Source organism: Suillus paluster (genome assembly GCF_016628075.1).
Source record: "Suillus paluster strain FC165 chromosome Unknown EDB91scaffold_227, whole genome shotgun sequence".
Classification (NCBI taxonomy): Eukaryota; Fungi; Basidiomycota; class Agaricomycetes; order Boletales; family Suillaceae; genus Suillus; species Suillus paluster.
In genome coordinates, this window is record NW_024537787.1 from 14,650 (window position 1) to 40,401 (window position 25,752).

The following is a 25,752-nucleotide window of genomic DNA, read 5'->3' on the forward strand; positions in this document are numbered from 1 at the left end:
CAGCATGGTACCTAACAGGAACTCCAGAAGACTATGTGGGGACAGAGTAAGGCTACTACGGAAATCCGGAGTAGAAACAGAACAGAGGTTAGACTACCCTAAGGTAGAGCCGGAGGATTAGTCCTAAGGTTTAACCCCTAAGACTCGGAGGTGGACAAGAGGTGAGACTCAAGTCTGGAGATTGCAGGAATGAGCAGAACTAAGATGATATTTGAACTAAGGAGTTCCAGAGTATTACAGGGGTTTATATACTGTAGGTATCATGTAAGTAAATCAGTCAGCAAAGGTAAGGGCTATGTATGAAGCATGTGGAAAGTTTATTAGTAAGTGTAACGGATCAAAGCAGTGAAGTCAGAAATGAAGTAAGAATGGACGGATCAGTAAGCATAGCAGAATAGGACATAACCGGTAACCAGAGCAATAGCTAATCTTAAAGGAGTTAGGGGTGAGTGCGGAGATGAAGGTGGAGCGCCGGGCGGAATAGCAGGACGGAGAACCGGACTTTAATGGAGTAGATCCGGAATTCTGGATCCAGAGGTACGGGATATGACACTCAGCCACCTCCAATCAATACCCATGCCCATCTTCTTCATCTCACCCTTGATATCCTTCATCATCACGCTCTCAATCAAGTATAAAGATTTTTTTTCATCTCAGCAATGGAGCAAGATAGATACCACGATTCAAGAGACATTTATTAGGTGCATATAGCCTTCTTTCAGTACCTGCGAAAGTCTGACCTCTGGGCACTTGAGTCGTAGATGAGGCGTGCACATGGCGCATGGCGCATGGCCTGCACTGCCCAAGGTAAAACATCAACATGCATCTCGAACTCTTTTAACAAGGGGAATTCTGAGCATTCCATGATTGTGATAGTGTACGCAGTGGTTCTAATATTGAAATAAAGAATTGCAACATCAATGAAAATTGTGAAATCAAATTTTTTCAGGACCAACAGGACATGTATGAACCCACTAATCCTCACTGTTAGAAGGGTGGAAAGGTTGGAGAGGTTGGACCATGCCGCCATTCGAGCAGTGGATAAAATAGATGTTTGAGTCAATTGCATGAACAGACAGTGGCATGAGTTCTAATGTGAAGTTCTTATGTCGAGAATACCTTGTTGATTCTTGTGCCCAATCCAGGGAGAATTACCACTATGCTTGTCAAAATATGCACAAGTACTGCTCCCTTCCCCTACCTGCACTTGCTTGCCCCCACCTTTAGAAAACACAACTTCAATCAACGGCCTCCACGAGTCCTTCAAATGGTGAACCTGCCACTGTCAACCGAGGTTTTCAGGAGGTTCTTGGTCACAGGAAACGTCCCAAAAACACTGAGCATCTCTTTGTGTTCTGTCTACTTATTCCTTCACAGTCCTTGACCCCTGAATTTCATTTGAAGGTCTTTCAACTGACTGCGGCGATGACCACATGCTTCAAAGCCACTTGGACCATGCAAGGGATCAGATGTGTCAGTATTATCAAGACAACTACCTTTCGTCACAAGCTTCAACTTCCCCTGTCACTCCTCAACCTGCAGCAGCAGAAACTTTATCTGGATCATCACAGAAAGTCAATTTCACAGCTTGGTACAAAAAAAACACCCAATGAACTCGAGGGATGAGCTCAAGGAGTACTATAGGCTGCTCATGGAGGACTTTTATGCCCATGACCCCATCCAATGGTGGGCAGGCCGCCACTCACAATTTCCGAATCTCTTGCATCTGGCTCGCAATATTCTCACTATTCCTGGTGAGTTCAACCTGCTCAAAACTATTGTCTATAGGTATACTAATTTTGCACACTGTGTAGGCTCTGCCGTCACTATTGAGCGCATTTTTTCAGGTGACTGTGATACTATTTCCCTTTGATGTGCTAGTCTCCAACACAAGACTATTAGGACACTAATGTTGGTCAAACAATGGCTGAGCCTGGCTCATAATGCCTTCACGGTGATTTATTGAATGATACTCATTTGTACTACATACTAGCTACTGTAATTCAGTATTTTTTCATCTCCTGTATGACCATATTGGCCGGTCGTATGACCATATAGTGACCCACACCGTACTATCAACAATATTGAGTACACCATATGACATACAGTACAATATGGGCAGTACCCATATGGCTACCATACAATTGTATGGCCATAACTGTGTACAGTTATGGTGACCGGCCCTAGAAAGGATTGACACACATAGACATCCCATGAAAATACATATTGCATGATCATACAACCATTCAGTACAGTGCCACACCCTCAAGCCATCACAGCAAACCATCAAAGAAACCTCCAGAAACCTTTGTTCACTGCAAGACACCTCACCTCAACTCCAAAAACTATTGATACAGCGCCACACTTCCTAGCATCAAGACCTTGCTGGAGATAAACATGTCAGCAGCACTGTTACAATGAAGAGAGTTGAAATGTACGCAGGCGGTGGCATAAGGTGACTTCAAGAATTGAATTAATTAACTCTGCCTTCCTCTGAGGACCTCCAGAAGATAGCTTTGCCTTCCAAACAGATGGCATATTTTCCTGATATGTGCGAATAGCAGTGCCCACAGCTTCCCTGACAGCAGCTGCATGCAGAGATTTCATGTACTGCTTGACAGCAAGACGAACAGAGTCTCCATTCGATGAGTGTTGCTGGTCCCAGAGATAGAAAGAGTATTCAAGAATAATGATGGTTGCTAGTCACTCAATAATTAGCGGTCTCATTTTGGTCTCGCCTAAACCTTTACCTGAACTGAGCTGCATAATTTGCTCCAATGTTGATGAGCCAGAAGCCTAGCACAATATTAACATCAGAATTTTGTGGAAAGGTGTGTGGCCTGTGGGACATACCAGGGAGTTTAGGCTAGATTTCATCTCCTTATATAGAGGGTGGGTACCCTGGTGAAATAATCATGACATGGTCTTTGTGAGCTGAGGATTAACACACTCACATCCTGTAAATAAATTGAGAATGTCATTTGTCAGCATGGCTTGAAGTTGATGGAGGATAGGTACAGACATCCTGTGAATGGATGGGGAATGCCTTGGGTCAGTAAGGCACGAGGTCGACAGAGGATCAGCACACTCACATACTGTGAATGGATGAGGAATGCCTTGGTTCAGCAAGACTCGAGGTCGACAGAGGATCAGCACACTCACATACTGCGAATGGATGGGGAATGCCTTGGGCCAGCAAGGCTCAAGGTTGACAGAGGATCAGCACACTCATGCTCTGTGAATGGATGGGGAACGCCTTAGGTCAGCAAGGCTCGAGGTCGACAGAAGATCAGCACACTTACCCTCTGTGAATGGATGGGGAATGCCTTGGGTCAGCAAGGCTCGAGTTCGACAGAGGACCAGCACACTCACCCCCTGTGAATGGATGGGGAATGCCTTGGGTCAGCAAGGCTCGAGGTCAACAGAGGATAAGCACACTCACATACTGTGAATGGATGGGGAATTCCTTGGGTCAGCAAGGCACGAGGTCGACAGAGGATCAGCACACTCACCCCCTGTGAATGGATGGGGAATGCCTTGGGTCAGCAAGGCTCAAGGTTGACAGAGGATCAGCACACTCACAATCTGTGAATGGATGGGGAATGCCTTGGGTCAGCAAGGCTCGAGGTCGACAGAGAATCAACACACTCACCCACTGTGAATGGATGTGGAATGCCTTGGGTCAGCAAGGCTCAAGGTCGACAGAGGATCAGCACACTCACGCTCTGTGAATGGATGGGGAATGCCTTGGGTCAGCAAGGCTCGAGTTCGACAGAGGATCAACACACTCACCCACTGTGAATGGATGGGAAATGCCTTGGGTCAGCAAGGCTTGAGGTCGACAGAGGATCAGCACACTCACCCCCTGTGAATGGATGGGGAATGCCTTGGGTCAGCAAGGCTCGAGGTCGACAGAGGATCAGCACACTCACGCTCTGTGAATGGATGGGGCATGCCTTGGGTCAGCAAGGCTCAATGAGGTCAACAGACACACTTACAACCTGTCAAGTAATCAGTAATTTTGATGGTGAGCAGGGCTTGGGGTACGAGGTGTATGGACACACTCACGTCCTGTCAACAGAGTCAACAGAGTCAGCAAGGCTCGAGGTTGACAGAGAATCAGAACACTGACAAGCTATCAATGAAAAACCAATGTTGTTGGTGAGAAAGGGTTAAGGTCGATGGAATATTGATACACTCACATCCTGTGAATGTGTCAGTGATTTCATCGGAGAGCAAGGGTTAAGCTCGATATCTAAAGAAGATAAACACACATACATGCTGTCAACAGATTTCCAATTTCTTCCGTCAGTAAGGCTCGAAGTCTGACGGGGGATCCATTCAGATACACTCACTCGCTGTCAACAGAACAGTATTTTCATTGGTGAGTAAGGCTCGAGTTCGACCGGTGATAACCACACTCACAACCTGTCACCGGATAAGAAAATTCTCTGCTCAGCAACGCTTGAGCTCGAAGATCGATCAACACACTCACTACCTATCAACAGATCGGCAGTCTCATCGGTGATCAAGGCCCGACGTCGACGGAAGACGAAGACACTCACATCCTGACAACGGATCATCAATGTCTTGGGTCAGGATGGCTCGAGCTGGGCAGAGGGTGAATACACTCACTCGCTGTCAGCAGACCGGACATTTTATTCATCAGTAAGGCTCGAGGTCTGCGGTGATGAACACACTCACAACCTATCAACGGATTGGAAAATTCTTCGGTCAGCAAGGCTCGATATACAATCAACACACTGACGCTCTATTAAGAGGTCGGCAGGCTCATCAGTTAGTAAGGCTCGACGGACAATCAACATACTCACATTCTGTCAACAGGTCGGCGGGCCCATCGATCAGTAAGGCTCGCAATTGAAGGAGAATAAACACACTCACATGCTGATAATGGATCAGCAACGTCTTTGCTCAGGAAGGCTCGAACTTGATGCAGGATCTACACACTCACAGCCTATTGATGTAATTTACAACCCGCCCGATCAGGAAGGCTGGTGCTCAGTGCTGGAGGAACACACTCACATGCTGACAACAGATTGAGGCAATGTCATTGGTGAGCAAGACTGGAGATGGACGAAAGATCAAATACACTCACATCCTATCAACAGATGAGCAATGCCAGTAGTGGGTAACGATCAACCTGTTGATGGAGGAAACATACTCACAGCCTGTCAACGGATCAGCAATTTCGTCGGTCAGCAAGGTTCGGGCTCGACGGAGGATTGATGCGCTCACTTCCTATCAATGAATGGGCGATGTCTTTGGGTCAGTAAGGCTCGATCTCGACGGAGGATCAATACACTGACTCGCTGTCAGCGGATCGACAATGCCTTCGGTCAGCAGGGCTGGGGCTCGATGGACGATCGACACACTGACCCCTTGCTGTCAATGGATCAATATGTCCTCAATCAGCATGCCAGAGAGAATCAGTATACATACTGCCTGCGAGCAACCGCACACCCTGAATGAGTATTTTTCGAACATTCCAATAATCTTACATATAGATGTGGAAACCAGGCACCCAACTTGCCTATTACCACCTCATGACCCTCGGGTTTTCGAGATTTCCTAAATATGCCAGACGAGGTCGTCTGAGTGGAGTCGACAAGTTCCGCAAGGGTTCTACCGACAATGTCAGTTGTTCCTCGCTACAGACGAACGAGAATGAAGGAGTTGCCTTTCAACTGCATATTTCATGCAGAGCTCTAAGTTGGTCTGTTGAGTCGAGACGAACAATTGCTTGAGCACTTGATTATCCAGAGTCTCCGCTGTGCGTGCAATGAGCGGCCCGCAGTCTGCGCCATCCTTGTCCATGTCTGATATGGGGTGTAGATCAAATGTTATCATGTACGACAATTCAACGGTTAACCGACTTACTGGGGAGGCATACGTGACATTTTGGAGGTCGTCGTATGTCCTTGGAGTTGTATAGGAACTTTAACTGTGGCCCATTCGCAAATGACTCTTCAGCGCTCTTTGGGGCCAGTTCTCTAGCATCTTTCCTAGATGCTCCGTTTTCTCTCAGCTGAGCGAATTCGACGTCGTAGGAGGCATCAAATTTGGTGAACACTACTATCACTGGAACTAAGGATTGCGAATTACTCGATTGTTCATGATGTCGCATGTGAAAGCTTACTGGTTCCTGTGTCACAGTGAGAGAAAAATTTGAGTTCCCCTTCAGTGAACGACCTGCTCGCCTCATCCATTGGAATACAATACCTATGCCACAGAAGTGAGCTAGCGCATGTCGCGAACTTGATCGATGATGACTACCATATGATATGTATTCGATCCTTTAGGCCTCTTATCTCGGAACGGCTTGCGATAAATGCCTTCACCTTGTCGAATTCGGATTGCCCGCCCGCTTCGAAACCACGTGAATCGTGGAAGATGAATCCTGGGTTGCTTCGAAACACCATCTCATTCTCGATATCGTGCTCTCCACGCTGATAACGCATCAGGTGATGTTGCCAATTCATGTACGTGTACACATTACCTCTCTGGATGCCTTCAAAACTGCGGCATCGATCTGATGTGGATGGGTCAATTATCACCACCAGCCTGCTACTAGTATGTATCATTATTCGCACCTTTTCCCCGGAGCTATCATATATTTCTGGGTTCTCCTGTGTATCGCATACCCTCTTGAGGATAGTTGTTTTTCCTGCATTCGCTCTCCCTATTACGAGGATTCGGAAGCGTTCGCATTTCTGTCTTATCTTTGAAGGATCCATTGAGGAAGGCAAGGAAGACTGGGGAGTGCTTAGCTTAGGCTTCGGTTATAAACACTGGCGTGTGTGAACTCTGTGAGTACCCAAGTCACATCTAGATTCAGTGGGCAATGGGCATATGGCTGCGCGTACCAATCGGAGGCGACTGGCCGACACGAAGATCTTAAATCTCGTGATACTATCAATCATGATAGTGTCTCATATTTACACAATTTACGTTAGCTAATCGTCAATTTTTCCAGATATCCCGACATATTGCAGTGGTTTACTACACTTCGATCAGACAAGTACACGTACTCGTCAGCGACACGCTGAGAAGCATTTAGTAAGTGAAAGGCGTGATTGTATCGATCATCTCTTAGAAGTTACTGCATTACAGTCCAGTCACTTGCCCTTGCCCTTGCCCACACCAAGATCCAACACTTTCCGCCGGACGCGACGTCGACAGTCATCAGCCGTTCACCTCCAGCGTTCTATCCGGCTGCCTCATTATGCGATAGTCTTCGACTCTTCCTACTTCAAAGACACTCCCGCGAGAACCTCCATAGTCTTCCACAATTCGAGTCAGTATGGTGCAAAATTCTCCATATAAATAGTCACTCCACCACCTTCAACCATTAATATTCCCAGGTGCGGCACAAGGCCGCTTGTGGATGTGTCCATTTCATATCAACGACCAAAGCGTTGACCGTGAATAGCCTGCACCTGGTGCACCATGAGGCATACACGAGGTTACCGTTGGGTTACCGACTGTCATCCTTCTGTGCGGCCTTCCCATTCATTTTAGTTTCATGAATAGCTGGGTGCGCATGAGGCATACATGAGGGTGCCAGATCGAACGACTGCCTTCCTTCTATTTGGCCTTCCCAGGTAAGACTATAGGTTACCTCACTTTGGCGCAGCTGACGAATGGCCTAGATAAATCTACGGTAACGGGTTCTGCGGGAACTGAGTCTTGGAGTGTTTTCCCGTGTTTTCCCTTACTCGAATCAGCATGACCGACTCTCTCCACGCACCACCAGTTCACTGTCTGCTCCATATCTCTGGTACTTAACTCTCACATCAGCCGAACCATCAATTTCACTGAATATTATACCGAATAGGTGTCTCCGTCGATTTCAGCAGGTCACGAAAGAATGTAGAGTCTGCTGAAGCACGGATTGGCAAGTCGCACAGGCAAATCGAACGAGGTGCAGGGAAGACTTTGCGACAGACATTTTCTCCATCCATGTGAGGACTTGAGATACTCAAATAGTTCGCAGTCTAAATTGTCTTATTATAGGAAGGTTTCTCTCGGGGATTCATTTTCCTTACATGTACGGCACAAGACATTCCTTGGAATGAGGATCGCACATCAAGACATTGTATTCGATACCGAAGACATGTTCCGTGAGTCTCGTGAAAGAGTAGAACTCAAGAAACTAGGTGAGGCAGCAATATTTTGTCTTAGATCGCTCACAAACAACGCTACATGTGCAGCGTACAACAAGTCTCATAAAAATTTCCAGATCGTCGTCGAACTTTCCAGGAACGCGACAACCGAAGTAAGAGTCTATGTCTTGAATAAGAAGCCGTCTAAATCGTGAACCAACAGGCTGAGCAACCCGTCTCTTCTTCCGATGAAAACCGGGAGCTCCAGCCCACCACTGACGAAATCATCCGGATTTGTCCTCGGTGAGTCAGGATGACCAGGGAGTGCTATTCATCAGGTTGACACGAGAGACGCACCAAGGTTCCGAATTCTGGTTATAGGAAAGGTAACGAGTCGTCGTTGATGTCACGCCCGTATTTGTTGACACTGTGCTCCAATAGACCGGCGTCGGCAAGTCTTCGCTCATAAACAGCGCGTTTGGAGTGGAAAAAGCTGTGAGTTGCTCGCGGCACTAAACACGAAAAATTGCTGATGCTATCTCCATAGCTCACTTCGCATGATAGGCGAGGTGATGCTAACATTGATACCGAGTTCATCTCAGAACAGAACGAGAGATTCGTTCTCCATGATAGCAAAGGTTTTGAACCAGGGGAAGAAGATAACCTCAAAATAGTCCAAAATTTCATTGAACGTCGGAAAAACATGCCTGCTTTGAAAGATCAACTGCACGCTATTTGGTAGGGCCTTGTGCTGATCGGTTCATATAACAAACTGACGAAACCCGCGGAAGGCTTTGTTTTGAGATACCCCGTGCAGGCGGGCGCTTACTAGAGACCGGTACGGAAGAATTCCTGACACTGAAGCGTGACGGGAAGCTGGGAAAAGTGAGTTGATTGATGTCTATCGCTCCGCGCAGGTGGCAGCTCAACTTTTTGTCAAAGTCCCCGTCATTGTCGTATTCACGAAATTCGACATGCTCATCGACCGCCTGGATCGTACCTTGGAAGAAATAGGATCGGACGAAGATGCCTTCAAGGAACTCGTTAAGAACAAAGCAGACATCGAGCTACAGGATGTCTGCATCAGACCCCTAGAGAAATTCGCAGGGCCTGGTATCCCCCACGCTACGATTTCTAGTGGGTAGCAATACTCTAACCGTTTCATACGTGCCTCCTAAATGTACGAACGCAGCAAAAAGAAACCATAAGGAAACACTCGCTCGTCTGATCAAAGTGACTGAAGACCACGTCCGTCAGAATTTTGCGATCGAAGCATCGGTGATGACCTCCATCGCCCAGCGCGTGGATCCTGAACTCAAATTCAAGGCGTCCATTGAGTAAGTCTTGCTTTCTTCATTTTAAACCCGAGGTTCACACTGCGTTAGAGTTGGGAAGAAAAGTCTGTCTCGATTCCATGTTGAAAATTACTGAGCACGATTTAAGTCTTCATGTCTCTTACAGAATACTGGAAGGTGCTCGTATCATGCGCAGCATTCAAGGACCGTACAATGTGGGACTGTCTATATGTGCTCCACACCGACATTGTCGCTGTGTGGAACTTCCATGACCCGCATCATGTAATGACTGTCTTCCATGTCGTCGCATCCACTCTGACGTGATTTGTGCACAGTACTTGCACAGCCCAGAGTTCAGGAAACTAATGGTCAACATGGTCAATGAGTTAGAAGACGGACCTACGACTAATCCCAACCAGACTATGTAGGCCGCTCTTTTTCATGATAGATGAATTCCTATCTCATTAAATGATCACAGTGCTGGGCGGCTCTCCATTGTGGGTACCATTGCGGGCATCCTGTCCGCCCTGGCAGGATCTGCGACTCCCATCGTGGTGCCGATCGCGGCAGGTGTTGTACTTGCCCGATGGGTTTACGAGGTGTACCAGCTGTCGTAAGTACCTCTACCTACCTTTCATGAATAGAATATTGATGGATCATCGTCAGCCGCGTCGTACTTCAGCGCTTCATGTCCTACATTGTCGACTTGACTCTCGTGTTGCAGATACTTCATCTTGTGTCTGAAAGTCAGGAACTGTCTCCTAGGGCCATCAAGCTTGCGGTGGCTTCCTACCTCGCCTCGCCGACGAGCGAGGAAGTTCATACTCGTATTCAGTTGTATGATAGGGAATTGACACTCCTGGCCCGCACGGATCGGGATATACTGGATAAAGTCATTGACATGATGCGCTTGTATAGCATCAATGCAGAGGCCATTTCCAAACTTCGGCAAGACATTCCGGCTGTGGCCTCAGCACCAGATGAACCATGGGAAGAAAACACGGCGAGCACTTGATTCGTTCTTTCATGAATAGTTTCGCAACGTTGGCATGTGTTGTTTTGGGTATGGAATTGCGGCAACGTTATCACTTGTAGTAATTGGAATACTGGCTGGCCCATGCTACTGTACTATGCTTCAATAATTTAAGTAGACGGTCTTCTATGAAAGTTACATCCTTGCCCTCGCGTCATCCACGCCTACACTGCATGTTGCCTACGGACCGGAGGAACGGCAGGCTATATATAAGTATCATCGATCAGACACGAACTAGAGCAACGCTACTCTTCTTCGGCGTCTGCCCAGGCCTTCGCGTCAGTCATATGCATTATCCGACGTTTGCAGTATACCAAATTGAAATCAACTGGAGGGCGACAACTCTGAACTCAACCAACGCAAAGGGCAGTCGAGGGAATTAGTTCCCCGCTGGTGTGAACGTTAACATGACCTGTAGTCGCATAGCATAATATATATCGCGCTCCTTCATCGGCGATTGTCCTATCGCAAAATGTCTGATGCGGTGGCCAAGTCCCAAAAGAGTAAGCAGCGCGGAAGGGAAAATTATTTCCCTTCAATAGTCGTCACAGAAGACGACTGTTATGAATTACATACCATCTGCACGGCCTTGCGCAGCCCTCGTCGCTGATAAGTATGCCCGTTGAGAAGGAAGAGGAAGGAAGGCGATGTTAATAGACAAATCACGTCCATGGGATAAAAAAAGGACGACGATCATTGTGCCACCTTGCTCATGCGTCATCTTTACTATCAATATCAAGGAAGGCCCAGGTATATCATCCAAGAATTGAGAAGCTCTGGTCTGATGGTCGTTAGCTGGTCGTGGAAATCACAAAGGCGATTTCAACCAAGCGTTAATACTGACATTCGGGAACGGTGAAGTCAGTGAATGAATATGATAGGTTCTAGACTTTCCGGGACGCAGGTTGAAAAAGCAGAGTACCATACTAGATGATTGCCTATCTGAAAAATCTTCAGAGACAAGGAAAGGAACATAAGTAGTTCTCAACTACGAAGGTATTTAGAGCGCTCTGGCAAGATCTAGACTCACCTTTGACTAACATGTTCGCAAGATTCAAAATGTTGTTCAGCGTGCGATGAAGCGCGGAGTCCACGGGCATACATGGAATAAGTGGGGCGCATACGGCAAAGTAGGTCGACCATGAGAGTACCATCCCACCAGGTCAATTAAAAATCCTGCTACCTGCGAATGGACGGAGTTCGTCAAGATGTGAGTTAATCTTCGGGGTGGGATTTAGTTCAGTGTCGCGTGGTGGGAGTGATCCATTGCAGGGAAATTGTGTGGTTCGATGATGACACAACACATGGACATCCATACTACCGTAGTTATATGGGAAGATCGACAGCGTCAATATAATTGGATTGACTTGAAGATATAAAGTTCAGAGGTGAACATGTAAGATAATAAGGTTTGTCCTAGAATTTTGACTCGAGTTGGCGGATAAACCTATAACAGCCTATAAGTGGCCTACTATAGCCTAACGTCGTCGAAGACTAGGAAGTACACGAGGAAGGCCGGCGGAACGGAAACTGAGAAACGCCTGCCACGTGTGTGGGAGCCGTGTTTTTGGGTGTTTGGTGGTTCCCATACCATCACACATCGGGGGGTTTCAACATTTTGTCTCTCGCAAGATTTCAATCAAAAGCAGATCTAGACCTGGCATAGAGCGTTCCAGAGCACTCTAGATTACCTTTCGAATGTGATTTCACTACCGGCAAAAGGTGGTAAAATGTCACTCCATCGTCATCATCAACGAGGATACAAAAGCTTTCCATGGTATGAACTTCCCCCACAACGCTTCCAGTTTGAAAGCCAGCGCAATGCCTATCCATCCGGTTATGATGAACAGACCAATCCAACACTTTTCAGGAGCCATATCCTTCTGCTGGACAATACGGCAGCCAACCATTGACCTCTAATCAATACCCGCACTCCTGCTTCATCTGAACCGTCTCATAGCCATGCACAAACATCCGACATCCGATTATCCCTCCTGCCAGCCAGTCTTCCCCTCACTCTCCACATGGAATATTCCTGCTCCTCCCGCCAATGCACAGTCCTACTCATCATCTGCGTCGTCTCATACCAGTCATATGAGTTCAATCATTAACAACCTTATTCCCCGCAACGCCAGAATCACCTGCAGTCTAACACTCGACTCGAGGCCTCCTATGCTCATTTTGCTCAATCACCTTCAACTCAAGCCCCACCATGCCGCATAGCGCCCGGCCTTCTTCTTCTTAACTTCCATTCTCCCCCGGGCCAATCCTCTCATTTTTCCTCCATCTCCTTCTATTCACCCCACCATCTCCTACCCTTCTTCTTTCAGTCGTGAATTTCTTCACGTCGTCCACCAATTTTTTTGGTTCATCATGTGCATTGTTATTCACTTCTCTGTCGTATCAACGTCGCCTCACTAAGTTTTCTCTTCTGACCTCATGACCTCTTCACGACATCCACTCTTCTTCTTCAATGGCACACTTTGCTGCAGCTTCGTATCTTGGTTCCCACTCTAAGTGTGGTCATCTCTCAAAGGTCGAACGGCGCTAAGAGGGGGAGTTGTATCACTGTCCCCTCTCGTAGATTTTTCGCCGATGGTCATTTCACTCGATGTCCCCTCGAATCACCTTTAACTCAAGCCCCACCGTACCGCACAGCACCCGGCCTTCCACTCTCCCTCCGGCCGATCCTCTCCGACCTCCTCCATCTCCTTCTACTCACTCCTTCGAATTCTTAGCTACCCTTCTTCTTTCGGTCCTCACGCCGTCCACTAACTTTTTTGTTCGTCATAACACTCCTCCGTAACATCAACGTCGCCCTACTAGCATTTCTTCTGGCCCCTTTCTCACGTCGTCAACTCTTCTTCTATAATAATGTCCCTCGCCGCTGCTTTCTAATCATCATCCCAAAGGTTGAGGGCGAGCAACGTCACTATTCCCTCTCACAGATTTGTCTGCTCGCCCTAAATCTCGTGAGTAGTAGATATCTTCAATATTTACTCTCTTATTTTCAGTCCCCTTTGGGCGGACCAAGTGACCTGCTCATACCCAGTCTTTTTCAACGCACATTCCAACTCCCCCACTCGCATGCTGCCGCACTATGAACCGCGATCGCGGTCCGCGCAGGGGAAGGCCCCTCCTCCTTTCATACATCGTACCAACACCGTCAGGGCATCCCAATATCTCCTATCGGACTCAGATCCCAGTTTACTTCATCATAGTTCACTTGCCGCGGGGGCTGAACTATGCGACCCTTCAAGCCCCTCATTGGTAAGTTATTCAAAAATTCTCACTTGGATTTGGGAAACTTGCTGCCAAAGTAGTCTTCGACAACACGTACATATGACGAGCAGCTGAGTCTACGAACCACCAACTGTACCTTGACCGTACGGCATATATTCGGTCCCTCGTGAGTTATCTTTACATTGAGTTTACATTGAGTTCTTGGGAGACCCAGTCCATGTATGCGCCTACGAACGAACCCCAAGCCACGACATTGCTGAGCGACTCCCGTGCTATCAATTGGTCTTACGTGCACCACCAGGCAATCTCTTCAGCTTTTTTTCCTCGTTCACTTTCGCATCCCATATCACTCTCTACACCCAATTATGTGTCGTTACTACACCCGGACGACTTCGTCATCAATACTACTATCGCGAGCGCACAACGGTATTTATCCACAACGAGTTACATAGGCTTCCCTCCCACCTCGAACTCAAGCGTTACGACCAAGTCATCACCAGCACCATGGCGTCCCACTGCATCTCCACACTCAATCACATCAATCTCCAATAATGATCAACGGCCCCTCACCTCGATCAGGATCGGCGCACCGCGGTATTAACTTGTCATTGATGCACATACACGAGTTGTTGATGATCATCTCAACAGTAGTACATAAGATAGGTGGCGCCATGAATATAGACGTCTTCTGAATCGTATTCTTGTCTGGTAGATCATGTTCGCTGTCGGCTTCTAGATCCAGCAACAAGAACAACGACATGGCCCTGAACTAATGAGTAGTGGGTCAGATATCGCGCCATTGTACCTGTAGAAGCAGATAATCAGTAGGTATGTAGTACACCAAAACCTCGCTTGTACTAGTACTTACTAGAATTGAGATACGCCGCCGTTCGTGATAAACGCCCATTTGCGAGTACCACAGTTGCTCCATCGCGCTCGACAACGCCCCGCCCGTATCAGATTGGCCCGGAGAAGGGACCTGTGTGAACTCTGCGCGGATTGAGAAAAGCTAGCCGGAGAGTGAGATCGTACTAAGTAGAAAGAACCATTGAAAAAACTCGCATTGCAATAGCGCTTGAGATGTACATCAAGCGGTTAATTAAGATGTTCAACAGGGCCCTCAGCCGTCTCAGGATCTCGGGTGACTGACATGTTTGATGCACGCATACACATCCCATGAAAAAGTTACATATTGCGTGATGATACAACCATTTGGTACAGTGCCGCACTCTCGAACCACCCAACAGACCTCCAAGAAACCTCGAGAAACCTTCATTCGCCACAAGACACATTCAGCTCAATTCCGAATATCCTCAACATGACGCTATGCTTCCTAGCATCAGGACCTTGCTGAAGTTAAAGAAATCAGTGGAACTGCCACAATCATAAGAATTGAAACATACGTAGACGATGCTGCAAAGCGACTTCAAGAATCGTTTTGGCCAACTCCGCCATCTTTTTAGAGCCTCCAATAGACGAATCTGCTTGATATGTATGTATGGCAGTGCTCACAGCTTCCTTGACAACAGCTGCATGCGGAGATTTCAGGTACTGATCAACAGCAATGCGAACAGTCTTGGGACCCCTGCAAGTCATTGAGAGAACGTCGTTGATCCCAGACGTGGAAAGAGCGTTCGAGAATAATAACAGTAGCTAGTCGATCAATGATCAGTGGCCTCGTTTCAATCTCGCCTAAAGATTCACCAGAACAGAGCTGCACAATTTGCTCTAATGCTGATGAGCCAGAGGCCTAGCACAAGGTCAATATGAGAATTGTGTGGAAAGTATGTAACTGATGGGACATACCAGATAGTGTAAGCTAGGCTGCATCTGCTTGTATACAGGATGGGTAGCCTGGCAAAATAATGATGACATAGTCGATGTGAGTAGAGGGTCAACAAACTCACGGCCTGTGAATAGATAGGGAATGGCTTCGGTCAGCAAGGATCGAGCACCACAGAGGATCAGCACACTCACGGCCTGTGAATGGATGGGGAATGCCTTCGGTCAGTAAGGGTCGAGCACCACAGAGGATCAGCACACTCACTGTACTGTGAATGGATGGGGAATGGCTTCGGTCAGCAAGGGTCGAGCACCAGAGGATCGGCACACTCACCACTGTGAATGGATGGGGAATGGCTTCGGTCAGCAAGGATCGAGCACCACAGAGGATCAGCACACTCACGGGCTGTGAATGGATGGGGAATGGCTTCGGTCAGCAAGGGTCGAGCACCACAGAGGATCAGCACACTCACGGGCTGTGAATGGATGGGGAATGGCTTCGGTCAGCAAGGGTCGAGCACCACAGAGGATCAGCACACTCACGGCCTGTGAATGGATGGGGAATGCCTTCGGTCAGCAAGGATCGAGCACCACAGAGGATCAGCACACTCACGGGCTGTGAATGGATGGGGAATGGCTTCGGTCAGCAAGGGTCGAGCACCACAGAGGATCAGCAACACTCACGACCTGTCAAACAATTAGGAATCTCGTTGGTGAGCAGGACTCAACATATCCGGTGTTCAGATGCTCACATCCTGTCAACAGAGTCAGCAAGGGTCGAGGTTGATGGTGGATTGAAACACTGACAATCTACCAATTCATGGCCAATTTCATTCGTGAGCAAGGGTCGAGGTCAACAGAGGATTGACACGCTCACATCCTATGAATGGGTCAGCAGGTTCATTTGAGAGCAAAGCTTAATGTTGAAGAAAGACGAACACACTTACCTTCTGTCAACAGATTCGCCAATGGCCATTTATTCTGTCAGCAATGCTCAAGTTCGGACAGAGGGCCAATACACTCACTCGCTGTCAAAGACCAGTCATTTCATTCATGAGTAAGGTTCTAGGTCAATGCGGGATGACCACACTCACAACCTGTCAACAGATCGGCAAACTCTTCGGTCAGCAAGGCTTGAGTTCGATGGACGATCGACACACTTACAGCCTGTCAACAGGGCAGTATCATCGGTGAGCAAGGCTCGACGTCGACGGAGGACGAACACACTCACATTCTGATAATAGATCAACAATGAATTCGGTCAGGTCGGCTCGAGCTCGATAGAGGATGCAGACTCACAACCTGTCGACAGATTGGCAACCACTACGGTCAAGAAGACTCTAGCTGGGTGCAGGACGGACACACTCACAACCTGTCGACGGATCAGCAACATCATCGGTGAGGAAGGCTCGAGCTCGATGGACACTCACTTCCTGTGAACGGATGTGTGATGTCATGTGTGAGTAAGGTCGTCGTTGATGGAGGATGAATGGACTCACGCCCTGTCAGTGGTTGGGTGTTTTTGGTCAGAAAGGTTCCAGTGGACGGATAATTAATGCACTCACTTGCTGTCAGTGGATACGAAATTTCATTGTGAGCAATCCTCGATCTTGAGGAAGGATCAGCGCACTCACATTCTGCCAACGGATGAGCCATGTCGTTAGTGAGTAAGCCTCGAGCTTTACGGAGCAAGAACAAACTAACATGCTATGAACAGACCGGCAATGTATTCGGTTAGCAAGGATTGAGCTTCGCGCACGATCAGCACACCCACATTCTATCAATAGGTCGGCAAGTCTCATCGGTGAGCAACGCTCGATGTTGATGGACGATGAACACACTCACACGCTGTCAAAAGATCGGCAATTTCTTTGGTCAACGAGGTTTGAGTTTGATGGCTGATCAAGACTCACTTCCTGTCATCGGGGATCGGCGATTTCATCAGTCAGCAATGCTCGAGCTCAGTGGAGGATCAATGGACTCACAAACTGTCAATCCATCATCAATGTCTTCAGATGACGCGCCAGAGAGTATAAATAGACATACTATCTGCAAGCAACCGCCCAACATGAATGAGAGCAATTTTTGGATATTACAAGAATCTCACATAAATGTGTGGAAACCAGGCACACAACTTGCCTATTTCATTTACATGACCCGCAGAAATGCGAGATCGGTTTGTTTGAGCAGATTCGACAAATTCCGCGAGTGTTCTACAAATTTCGGTTGTTAATACTCGCCACATGTAAATGAGAACCTAGGTAGCTACGCTTCAACTGCATATTTCATGCAGAGCTCCAAGTTGGTCTGCTGAGTTGAGACGAACAACTGCTTGAGTGTTTTGTGGTCCAGAGTATCAGCTGTGCGCTCGATGAGTAGCCCACAGTCTGCGCCATCCTTGTCCATGTCTGATGTCGCGTGTAGATCAACAGTTATAATGTATCATAATTAACCGGCTTACTAGGGAGGCATACATGGCATTTGGGAGGCCGCCCGATGTCCTCGACGTTGTATAGAAACTTCAATTGCGGCCCGTTCGCAAATGACTCTTCAGCACGCTTAGGGGCCAGTTCTTGAGCATCTTCCCAAGATAAGGTTTCATCCCTTTTCAGCTGGGCGTATTCGACGTCGTACAAGGCATCAAATTTGGTGAATACTACTATAACTGGGACTGCGGACTGCGAATCACTCGATCACTTACAATGGACATGTATGAAAACTTACTGCCACCAGTGTCGCACGAGAAAAATTTGACTTCCGCTTGGGTAAAGGACCTGCTATCCTCGTCCATTGGTATGCAATACCTATGCCAAAGAAGTGAACTAGCGCATGTTATCATAGATAAATTACAATTACCATATGACATGGATTCGACCCTTCATGTTGGTTCTCGTAGAACGGTCTGCGATAAATGCCTTTACCGTGTCAAATTCAGATTGCCCACCAGCCTCGAAGCCGCGCGAATCGTGAAAGATGAATCCTGGGTTGCTTCGAAATACCATTTCATTCTCGATATCGTGCTCTCCGCGCTAAGAACGCATTAGGTCATTTTATCACCTGATAAGAGTACATGTTACTTCTCTGGATGCCATCACAACGGCGGGATCGATCTGATCGAGATGAGTAATCATAACTAGCGTCTTACTACGAGTATCATTATGCCCACCTTTTCCCCAGCGCTATTATATATTTCTGGGTTCTCCCGTGTGTTACAAACCCTCTGGAGTATGGTGGTCTTTCCTGCATTTGCCCTTCCTATTATGAGGATTCGGAAGCGTCCACATTTCTCTTTTATCGTTGAGGGATCCATGGAGGGAGGTGAAGCAGCGCTCTGGATGTCTCTTGATGAAGGATCCACGGAGGAAGGTGAAGGAGTGTCCAGCACAGGCCTATGACCACGGCCTCTTCCTGCAAGGAGAGTTCGCAAGCGATCGAATTTCTGTCTGAAGTTTGAAGGATTCATGGAGGAAGGTGAATGAGACAGCTGGGGAGCGTCCAGCACGGCTTATAACCACTGCCGGAGTGGGTGAATTCTGCGAGCGCACAAGCACAGGTCCAGTGGGCAATGGGCATATGGCTATGTGTGCCAGGAGGCATATACGAGGACTCAGAATACCTCACATCGAAGATTCGGAAGTCACTGCCCTTCTGTGTTGCAAATTTGAACGATCGTGATAATCATATGAATTACATTCAGAAGGACGTGGTGAGACTGCAAGTTTACAACTCAGTGCATGCGCACTGCGCATGTTCACCCTGGGCGGCAGTGTAGATTCCAAATGATAGATTCGAGAAGCCTTCAACTTGAAGAAGTGACAGTTGTTCCGATTCTGTATTAGCACAAAGCGCCCTGCCCCCATGATGCGGCCAGTGACTGTTCTGTGCGTGAACCTATCGACCCTACTCAAACCCTACTACCAATTTGTCCGAGTCTCCATATGGCATATGTAGTATCGATACACATCACCCTTGGGCCTCAAGGCCTTATCGATTATCCACATCAACCATTCCAGCCTAATTTCCAGGCTGTTTTCAATTTTGGGCCTTCTTCTCTTCACCCACATGTTTCCATTTCAGAATGACGACCAAAGTGTTGGCCGTTAATACATACCGTACTGGCCCAGGGTACACCATGAGGCATTCACGATGATACCTCACTTTAGCGCAGCTGACGCATGGCCCGCGATCAACCTCTAGGTACATCTACCGCGACCCTTCCCTCGTTCTCCCTAACTCGAGTGACCATGGCCAATTCTCTTCAAGCTCACACCGCCGTTCCCTGTCCACTCCACATCTCCGGTACTCAATTCTCGCATCAGTTGAATTATGAGTCCTACTGAATATACCGAATAGGCGTCTCTGTCGATTTCAGCAGGTCGAGAAAGAATGTAGAATCTGCTCAAGTACGAATCGGCAAATTGCACATGCCAATCGCCGAACGCGGTCCAGGAAAGGCTTGGCGACAGACATTTTCTCCGCCCATGTAATGACTTGATTGGCCAGGACAAATGTGCCCGTCTGACCTGCTGTTGTCCTTTTCAGGAAGCTTCTGTTGGAGATTCATTTTCCGTACGTATACACTACAAGAAATGGTTAGGCATGAAGGCCGATCATGAAGACATTGTTTTCGAACTGGAAGACATGTTCCGCGTGTCTGGTTCAGAACACGACAGACAAGGTCGAGCAATAACCACCGCTCTCTCACCTTAATCATTCAACGCCACATTCACAGAATACAACAAGATTCACAAAAAATTCAGGATAGTCATCAAACTTTCCGGTGACGCAACCACCGAAGTAGGATCCATGTCGGATCTCCAGCCTACCACTGACGAAATCATTCGGATTTGTCCTCGGTGAGTCAGGATTACTATGAAGGGCCGTTCTTCGGGTTGACACCAGAGGCTCCCAAGGTTCCGAATTCTGGTGATAGGAAAGGTATCAGGATTTCGCTGTTCTCGGGTCAGTATTGATACGGTGCTTCCAATAGACCGGCGTTGGCAAGTCCTCGTGATCAACCTCGCATTTGGGGTGCAAAACGCGGTGAGCTACGTGCGATACTTCACGGAGAGTTTTACTCATGCCATCTCCATAGCTCACTTCGCAATGATAAGGCGGGCGAAGCCAACATCAACACGAGTTTCATATCACGACAGAACGACCGATTCGTTCTCCACGATAGCAAAGGTTTCGAACCAGGCGGAGATGACAACCTCACTATAGTCAAAAAAATTCATCGAAAGTCGGAGAAAGATGCCTGATCTGAAAGATCAGCTGCATGCTATTTGGTAAGTTTTCTGTCTCGATGAGTTTGTATAGCAAGATGACGCCACCCACGGAAGGCTTTGTTTCGAAATACCCCGCGAAGGCGGGCGTTTACTCGAGACTGGTACAGAGGAATTCCTGACATTAAAGCGTGAGGGCGCGCTGGGAAACAGTACGTCGATCGATGACTATGGCTCTGAGCGTGTGGCAGCTCACCCTTTGGTCAAAGTCCCCGTCGTCGTCGTTCTCACTAAATTTGACATGTTCATCGACCGCGTGGATCACACCCTGGATGAATCCTTGCTCGAAGGATTGAGCAACAGCGCGATCCACGAAACTCATCACGAAGAAAGCGGATACCGAGCTACAGGAGGTCTGCATCGGACCCCTACAGCAATTTGCAGGGGTCTGACATCCCCTACGCCACGGTCTCTAGTGGGTACTACTACTGCGATCGTTTCGTGCCTGTCCTCTGAATATATCCAGCCAAGGAAGACCACAAAGAAACACTAGCCCATCTTATCGAGACGACTGAAAGCCACGTCCGACAGAATTTTTCCGTCCGAGGCGTGGGTGATGACCTCCATCGCTCAACGAGTGGACCCTGGACTCAAAATCAAGGCCTCGATAGAGTAAGTTTGTTTGCTTCATTGTTATCTCGCGATTTACGTATCATTAGGGTCGGCAAGAGAAGTCAGTTCTCAATTCCGATTACTGAATTACGATCTGAATCTTCCGTGTCTGTTTTACAGAATATTGGAAAGCGCTCGTATCAAGCGCAGCATTCAAGAACCGAACGACATGGAGCTGTCTGGGTGTGGTTCATACTGACATCATTGCTGTGTGGAACTTCCAAGACCCTCATAAAGTGATCTTATTTTTTTGTTGTCGTCGCATTTACTTATTCTGACGCGATTTACGCACAGTACTTAGACAGCCCCGAATTCAGGACATTGATGGTTAACCTGGTGGATAAGAAGATAGAAACTGGACCTACAGCTGATCCTAGCAGGACCATGTAGGCCGGTTTTTACGCGACAGATGTCATCTCATGAAATGTTCGCAGTACTATCCGGGCTCTCCATGGTAGGTACTATCGCGGGCATCATGTCTGCCCTGGCGGGACCAGCGGCTCCCATCGTGGTGCCGATCGTGGCGGGCGTCGTACTCGCCGTATGGGTTCATGACGTGTACCAGCAGTCGTACGTACCTTTACTTATCCTTCATCGAGAGAATACTGAGAGATCCCCGTCAGCTGCGTGGTGCTTCAGCGCTTCATGACATATATCGTCGACTTGACCCTTGTGTTGCAGACACTTTATCTTGTGTCGGAAAGCAAGGAACTATCTCGTAGGGCCATCAAGCTCGCTGTCGCTGCCTATCATGCCTCACCAACGAGCGAAGAAGTTCATGCTGGAATTCGGAAGTATGACCGGGACTTGACACTCCTGGCGCGCGCGGATCGTGATGCCTTGGATAAAATCATCGAGTTGATGCAACTGTATAGCATCGATGCCGCGACAATTTTCGACCTTCGGAAACAGATTCCAGCTGTTGGTTCATTACCGGATGAATTGTGGGAAGACGTCAAGGCATAGATCTCATTCTTTCCTTTGAGTATGATTTGCAGTTCTGGCAGGGTATCTGGTTACGGATTGCAGTGATATCATGATTTGTAGTAAATTTACGGGCTGCTGTACGTTACAATAGACTGTATTCTATCAACATCCTGATAACAGATCACCGACGTCTTCGGTAGCAGTGCTCGACCTCCGTGGAGGATCGACACACTCACTCGCTGTCGACAGGTCAGCATATTCTGAGCTCGACAACCCTCAACCTCGACATAGAAGCAATACACCCACAATGTTGTCAACGGATCAGCAAGGCTTGAGCTAGATAGGAGAAAATCAATTGGCATGCTTGGATGATGCGCTGGGCATTGTGGCGTGCAAACAACCAGCCAAGATGAAAGACAAAGGTGTATGTACAAGTATATGAACCTGCGAATAGATGATTAGCGCTGCCTCGTGTGATACGTATAAGACATACCCTTGTTGTCAGCTTGCCATCAACGATGAACGAATAGAACAACCGGTAGTACGTTCAACTTTTGCCCATGATATTTGATCACAAATTGAGTCAGAATCAGAAAGCAGTTGTACAGTAACGAGATGTGGCTATCGTGACGTTGATTATCGAGGAAGCTGTGTCTTCTATTCTTGCATGAATACACAAGTGGGACTGTGATCATACAGGGCTTCATGTCAGGGAACTGTCACAGTGGAAATGCCTCGCAAAGGGGGAGAATATAACAATATAGGAGCTTTCACCAGGGTAAGACAATGATTGCATGGGGGAGGACGGACGCGCTCAGAGAAATGCAGGATGGGGTGCTTGATTGCGTTGAGAGGAAGGGACTGTCCAATTTGTATCTCGAGAGCTCGATAGTATGATATTAATGCTAGTGATAGGTTAGCTGGGCGTCGGTCCCATCGAATTACGGTGTTCAACGTGATGGTCGATAACTCAACGCACATTTTCAAAAATTAATCTTTGTTTGTTCCTTTATTTTGACGTGTGACTTCTGCGTGTGACTTCTGTCATTCTATGCGTTTCGATGCTTAAGTGATCAGTCAGAGAAACAAGCGAGAGTGGATTCTATCGGGAGTGTTTACGATTATGGTGACTAGGTATACGAGAGTTTGGGCGAAAACCCGCAGGGTTTTCCGGCCCGAAACGCTGGCCCGAACCTGGGTGCAAAAGGTGAGCTGTGAGTCCCGGAGTATTAGGAGTGCAGCGACGCATACAGCGCAGCTTGTAACCCCAGTAAAGAAGGAGTTGTGCTCACTCGGAACGTTTAGCGCACTGGTGGCATCGTGAGGTGCGTGAACGGTTCCAGCACTGGTGATGCTTGTATGTAGGGTGCTATTACTATGGCGTGGTCTCGCAAATAGATGGTGAAGGCGTCGCTCGACCATCTACCCATTGCCTTGACTACGTCGAATGGAACTCCGCACAGGAGGTATTCTAGCGTGCCCCCAATGCGGATACTGTGGCCTTTGAGGTTGGGTAGGTTTGTCGCGGATGAAATCTGATTGATGTGCTTGGTCACTTCTATCTTTGAGAGTGGGCGGAGGCCTTTGTGGTGTTTCCAGGCGAAGAGGTGTGCTGACGCCTCTGCCGGATTACTCTGAGGTGGTTCTCCATGGCGGCTTTGGGGTCTGAAAGACCTTCCTGAGCAGACCAGTAGGTTTCTTTGCCCTGTATGGGGGAGGACTTCGTACTAGGCAAGTAGAATGAGGTAACAGGTAGATTGTTGCGATCTGTTTTCTGCGTGACGCGGGCGTGGGTTATGTGTTTTGCTGGGTCGAAGCTTCTCAGGGACGGTACAGTAAATTCTCCGAGGCGGGCAATTGCATAGAAGGATGTTGTAATGCAAGCGAAGATGGCGGTGTCTCTGGGTTCGTCGAGATGCAGGTGTTCACATATGCTAATGATGATGTCTGGAGTGAAAGGAGTGCGCTTATCTCGTTTGGATGAAGCTGGCGTGAGTGCTGTGGCGCCGTCTAGCGTCGCTTTGAGTTCTCTAGCGTTTATGAACCAGGGTTGTCCATGCAACAGGTGCCATGCTTTGAGACCGGCGGCGTAGTTGGTAAGTGCGGAGCCCGAATAAGAACCCGTGCAGCTCGATAGGAAGGTTAGGAGTAAGTTGGGCGAAATCAGACATCTCTTTTCTTCTGGGATTCTGTGAGAGTCGCAGAAGACTTGGAATACTAATAGACCGCCCCCGTAGGTTTCTTTGGTCGAGGGTGCCCAGCATGCGCCCATGACTTCGAGAATGCGGTCGAGTTGTTCGTCGGAGATGCGGATGTCGTTCTCTCTGCCTGAGGAGATGGTTTGGCGCAGGCTTTCGCCAGGTGGTAGCCATAGGCGCATTCGGTCGCGGGCTAGGCAGTGAGGACGAAGAGGGGATGGCATGGGGGTGAGGTTGGGTCTGTATTGTTGTGGGGCAGAGGAGAGGTGTTATGCTGTTGGGGAGCGGTGAATCGAACCGAGGCCGCGTGTTACTCTGAACTGTTGCTGAGGGTTTCGCGAAGGAGCTGGTTTTCTTTTTCTCGGCGCGTCCTGTTGTATTCGGCTCCTTGTTGTCGGAGAACTGCTCTGTTGATGATTTTGGCGGCAGCAGGGGGGTAATGCCTGTTGCGCAGAAGCTTGAGTTCAGCAAGGGTGTGGGGGCTGATGGCGTCGACGATGAATTGTTGAATTGCGGGGGGAATATCGATTGGAGGGAGTAGAAACTCGGTTGGAGGGTAGATGCCTCGCGATGGCTTGTCTGCTGGATTGTGTTCACTGGGGACATAAGACGTTCGAATTGCAAAACGCTTGGGTATAAGACGGATGTGCTCATGTATCTGTCTGAATACGAGGTTGACTTCTTTGTTGCGGCTTCTACCTTTCCACCATCCTTCGACCACTCCCATGTTGTCTCCATAGACGGTGAGCGTATTTCCGAGTTTGGGGAGAGTAGATAGGGATCAAACGAGAAGTTCAAAGCCGATGGCTTCCGCCCATCCAATATCTCTTTGTCCATTCTGTGTCTGCCACCCCGGAATGAGTCTCCAGGCTCTCCAGCGATGACCTATTACTATAGCTATTCCTATGGTGGAACTCGCGTCAGAGAAGGCAAGGGGGTTAGAGTATGGTACTGGTGGGTAAATTGGTTTGATGGCGCCGCTGTTTTGTAGGAGATCCGACCACCATATTAGATCCGCCTCGATGTCCTTAATGGGGCGGTGCGGGAGATAGGGTTTCTTTGCACAGATACCGAGCATGCTTTCTAGGGAAGTGAGGTAAGCTCGGCCGCGCTTTATGCCTCGCAGGCGTGTAAGAGTTTGCCGTATAGTTCACGCACGTCTTGCAGCACGTGTCTTTCACGTCGACGCCAGTTGTGAATCGCTAAAAAGATATTGTTGACTTTGGGTTGAGCTGAGCGAGACGGTGCGATTCT

At 48.1% G+C, this 25,752-nt stretch overlaps 7 protein-coding genes across 7 annotated transcripts; 3 read left to right on the forward strand and 4 right to left on the reverse strand.

Moving 5' to 3' along the window:
• Positions 1 to 2,003: 2,003 nt before the first annotated feature.
• On the reverse strand, positions 2,004 to 6,755 carry EDB91DRAFT_1088755 (uncharacterized protein; the record flags this gene model as incomplete). The annotated part of the gene is made up of 35 exons (XM_041316509.1): positions 2,004 to 2,072; positions 2,107 to 2,133; positions 2,332 to 2,385; positions 2,461 to 2,699; positions 2,751 to 2,796; positions 2,854 to 2,901; positions 2,955 to 2,957; positions 3,093 to 3,095; positions 3,163 to 3,186; positions 3,303 to 3,305; positions 3,443 to 3,445; positions 3,513 to 3,515; positions 3,583 to 3,585; positions 3,653 to 3,655; positions 3,793 to 3,795; positions 3,933 to 3,956; positions 3,999 to 4,001; positions 4,069 to 4,071; positions 4,203 to 4,255; positions 4,279 to 4,325; positions 4,356 to 4,358; positions 4,426 to 4,498; positions 4,566 to 4,610; positions 4,705 to 4,743; positions 4,833 to 4,871; positions 4,903 to 4,960; positions 5,044 to 5,084; positions 5,117 to 5,119; positions 5,328 to 5,403; positions 5,520 to 5,643; positions 5,756 to 5,837; positions 5,899 to 6,099; positions 6,158 to 6,240; positions 6,295 to 6,467; positions 6,612 to 6,755. The coding sequence occupies 35 exons, from the start codon at positions 6,753 to 6,755 to the stop codon at positions 2,004 to 2,006; spliced, it is 1,845 nt and encodes a 614-aa protein (XP_041168998.1).
• Positions 6,756 to 7,746: 991 nt separating this feature from the next.
• On the forward strand, positions 7,747 to 10,433 carry EDB91DRAFT_1256895 (uncharacterized protein; the record flags this gene model as incomplete). The annotated part of the gene is made up of 16 exons (XM_041324243.1): positions 7,747 to 7,798; positions 7,856 to 7,982; positions 8,035 to 8,177; positions 8,232 to 8,296; positions 8,347 to 8,426; positions 8,485 to 8,509; positions 8,565 to 8,618; positions 8,671 to 8,861; positions 8,915 to 9,008; positions 9,041 to 9,260; positions 9,316 to 9,460; positions 9,509 to 9,522; positions 9,585 to 9,700; positions 9,754 to 9,842; positions 9,897 to 10,031; positions 10,085 to 10,433. The coding sequence occupies 16 exons, from the start codon at positions 7,747 to 7,749 to the stop codon at positions 10,431 to 10,433; spliced, it is 1,899 nt and encodes a 632-aa protein (XP_041168999.1).
• A 4,533-nt stretch (positions 10,434 to 14,966) lies between these two features.
• On the reverse strand, positions 14,967 to 15,569 carry EDB91DRAFT_1256896 (uncharacterized protein; the record flags this gene model as incomplete). Its single annotated transcript, XM_041324244.1, has 5 exons — positions 14,967 to 15,040; positions 15,098 to 15,223; positions 15,267 to 15,347; positions 15,399 to 15,444; positions 15,501 to 15,569. The coding sequence occupies 5 exons, from the start codon at positions 15,567 to 15,569 to the stop codon at positions 14,967 to 14,969; spliced, it is 396 nt and encodes a 131-aa protein (XP_041169000.1).
• Positions 15,570 to 17,129: 1,560 nt separating this feature from the next.
• Positions 17,130 to 19,291, reverse strand: EDB91DRAFT_325623 (uncharacterized protein). The gene is made up of 9 exons (XM_041326864.1): positions 18,643 to 19,291; positions 18,554 to 18,586; positions 18,333 to 18,505; positions 18,201 to 18,280; positions 17,938 to 18,147; positions 17,746 to 17,884; positions 17,584 to 17,689; positions 17,458 to 17,521; positions 17,130 to 17,253 (listed from the first exon to the last, which is right to left on the reverse strand). Exons 1-8 carry the CDS (start codon positions 18,937 to 18,939, stop codon positions 17,468 to 17,470), a joined length of 1,092 nt encoding a protein of 363 aa, XP_041169001.1. The 5' UTR covers positions 18,940 to 19,291; the 3' UTR covers positions 17,130 to 17,253; positions 17,458 to 17,467.
• A 263-nt stretch (positions 19,292 to 19,554) lies between these two features.
• Positions 19,555 to 21,572, forward strand: EDB91DRAFT_1280551 (uncharacterized protein; the record flags this gene model as incomplete). The annotated part of the gene is made up of 13 exons (XM_041324724.1): positions 19,555 to 19,601; positions 19,674 to 19,775; positions 19,830 to 19,959; positions 20,019 to 20,154; positions 20,209 to 20,273; positions 20,342 to 20,414; positions 20,467 to 20,519; positions 20,591 to 20,698; positions 20,751 to 20,764; positions 20,819 to 21,180; positions 21,228 to 21,373; positions 21,421 to 21,434; positions 21,494 to 21,572. 13 exons carry the CDS (start codon positions 19,555 to 19,557, stop codon positions 21,570 to 21,572), a joined length of 1,329 nt encoding a protein of 442 aa, XP_041169002.1.
• A 276-nt stretch (positions 21,573 to 21,848) lies between these two features.
• EDB91DRAFT_1256900 (uncharacterized protein) lies at positions 21,849 to 22,339 on the forward strand (the record flags this gene model as incomplete). Its single annotated transcript, XM_041324245.1, has 2 exons — positions 21,849 to 21,943; positions 21,997 to 22,339. 2 exons carry the CDS (start codon positions 21,849 to 21,851, stop codon positions 22,337 to 22,339), a joined length of 438 nt encoding a protein of 145 aa, XP_041169003.1.
• Positions 22,340 to 24,026: 1,687 nt separating this feature from the next.
• Positions 24,027 to 25,752, reverse strand: EDB91DRAFT_325841 (uncharacterized protein). Its single transcript, XM_041326865.1, has 2 exons — positions 25,657 to 25,752; positions 24,027 to 25,581 (listed from the first exon to the last, which is right to left on the reverse strand). The coding sequence occupies exon 2, from the start codon at positions 25,333 to 25,335 to the stop codon at positions 24,331 to 24,333; it is 1,005 nt and encodes a 334-aa protein (XP_041169004.1). The 5' UTR covers positions 25,336 to 25,581; positions 25,657 to 25,752; the 3' UTR covers positions 24,027 to 24,330.

Coding starts and splice junctions, on each gene's coding strand:
- EDB91DRAFT_325841 (XM_041326865.1), bottom strand. CDS start 25,335: ATGGACAAAGAGATATTGGATGGGCGGAAGCCATCGGCTTTGAACTTC.
- EDB91DRAFT_325623 (XM_041326864.1), bottom strand. CDS start 18,939: ATGAATCCTTCAAACTTCAGACAGAAATTCGATCGCTTGCGAACTCTC. Junction 18,506..18,553: donor TTGTGATGGCATCCAGAGAA/GTAACATGTACT, acceptor ATGCGTTCTTAG/CGCGGAGAGCACGATATCGA. Junction 18,281..18,332: donor GGTCGAATCCATGTCATATG/GTAATTGTAATT, acceptor TCTTTGGCATAG/GTATTGCATACCAATGGACG.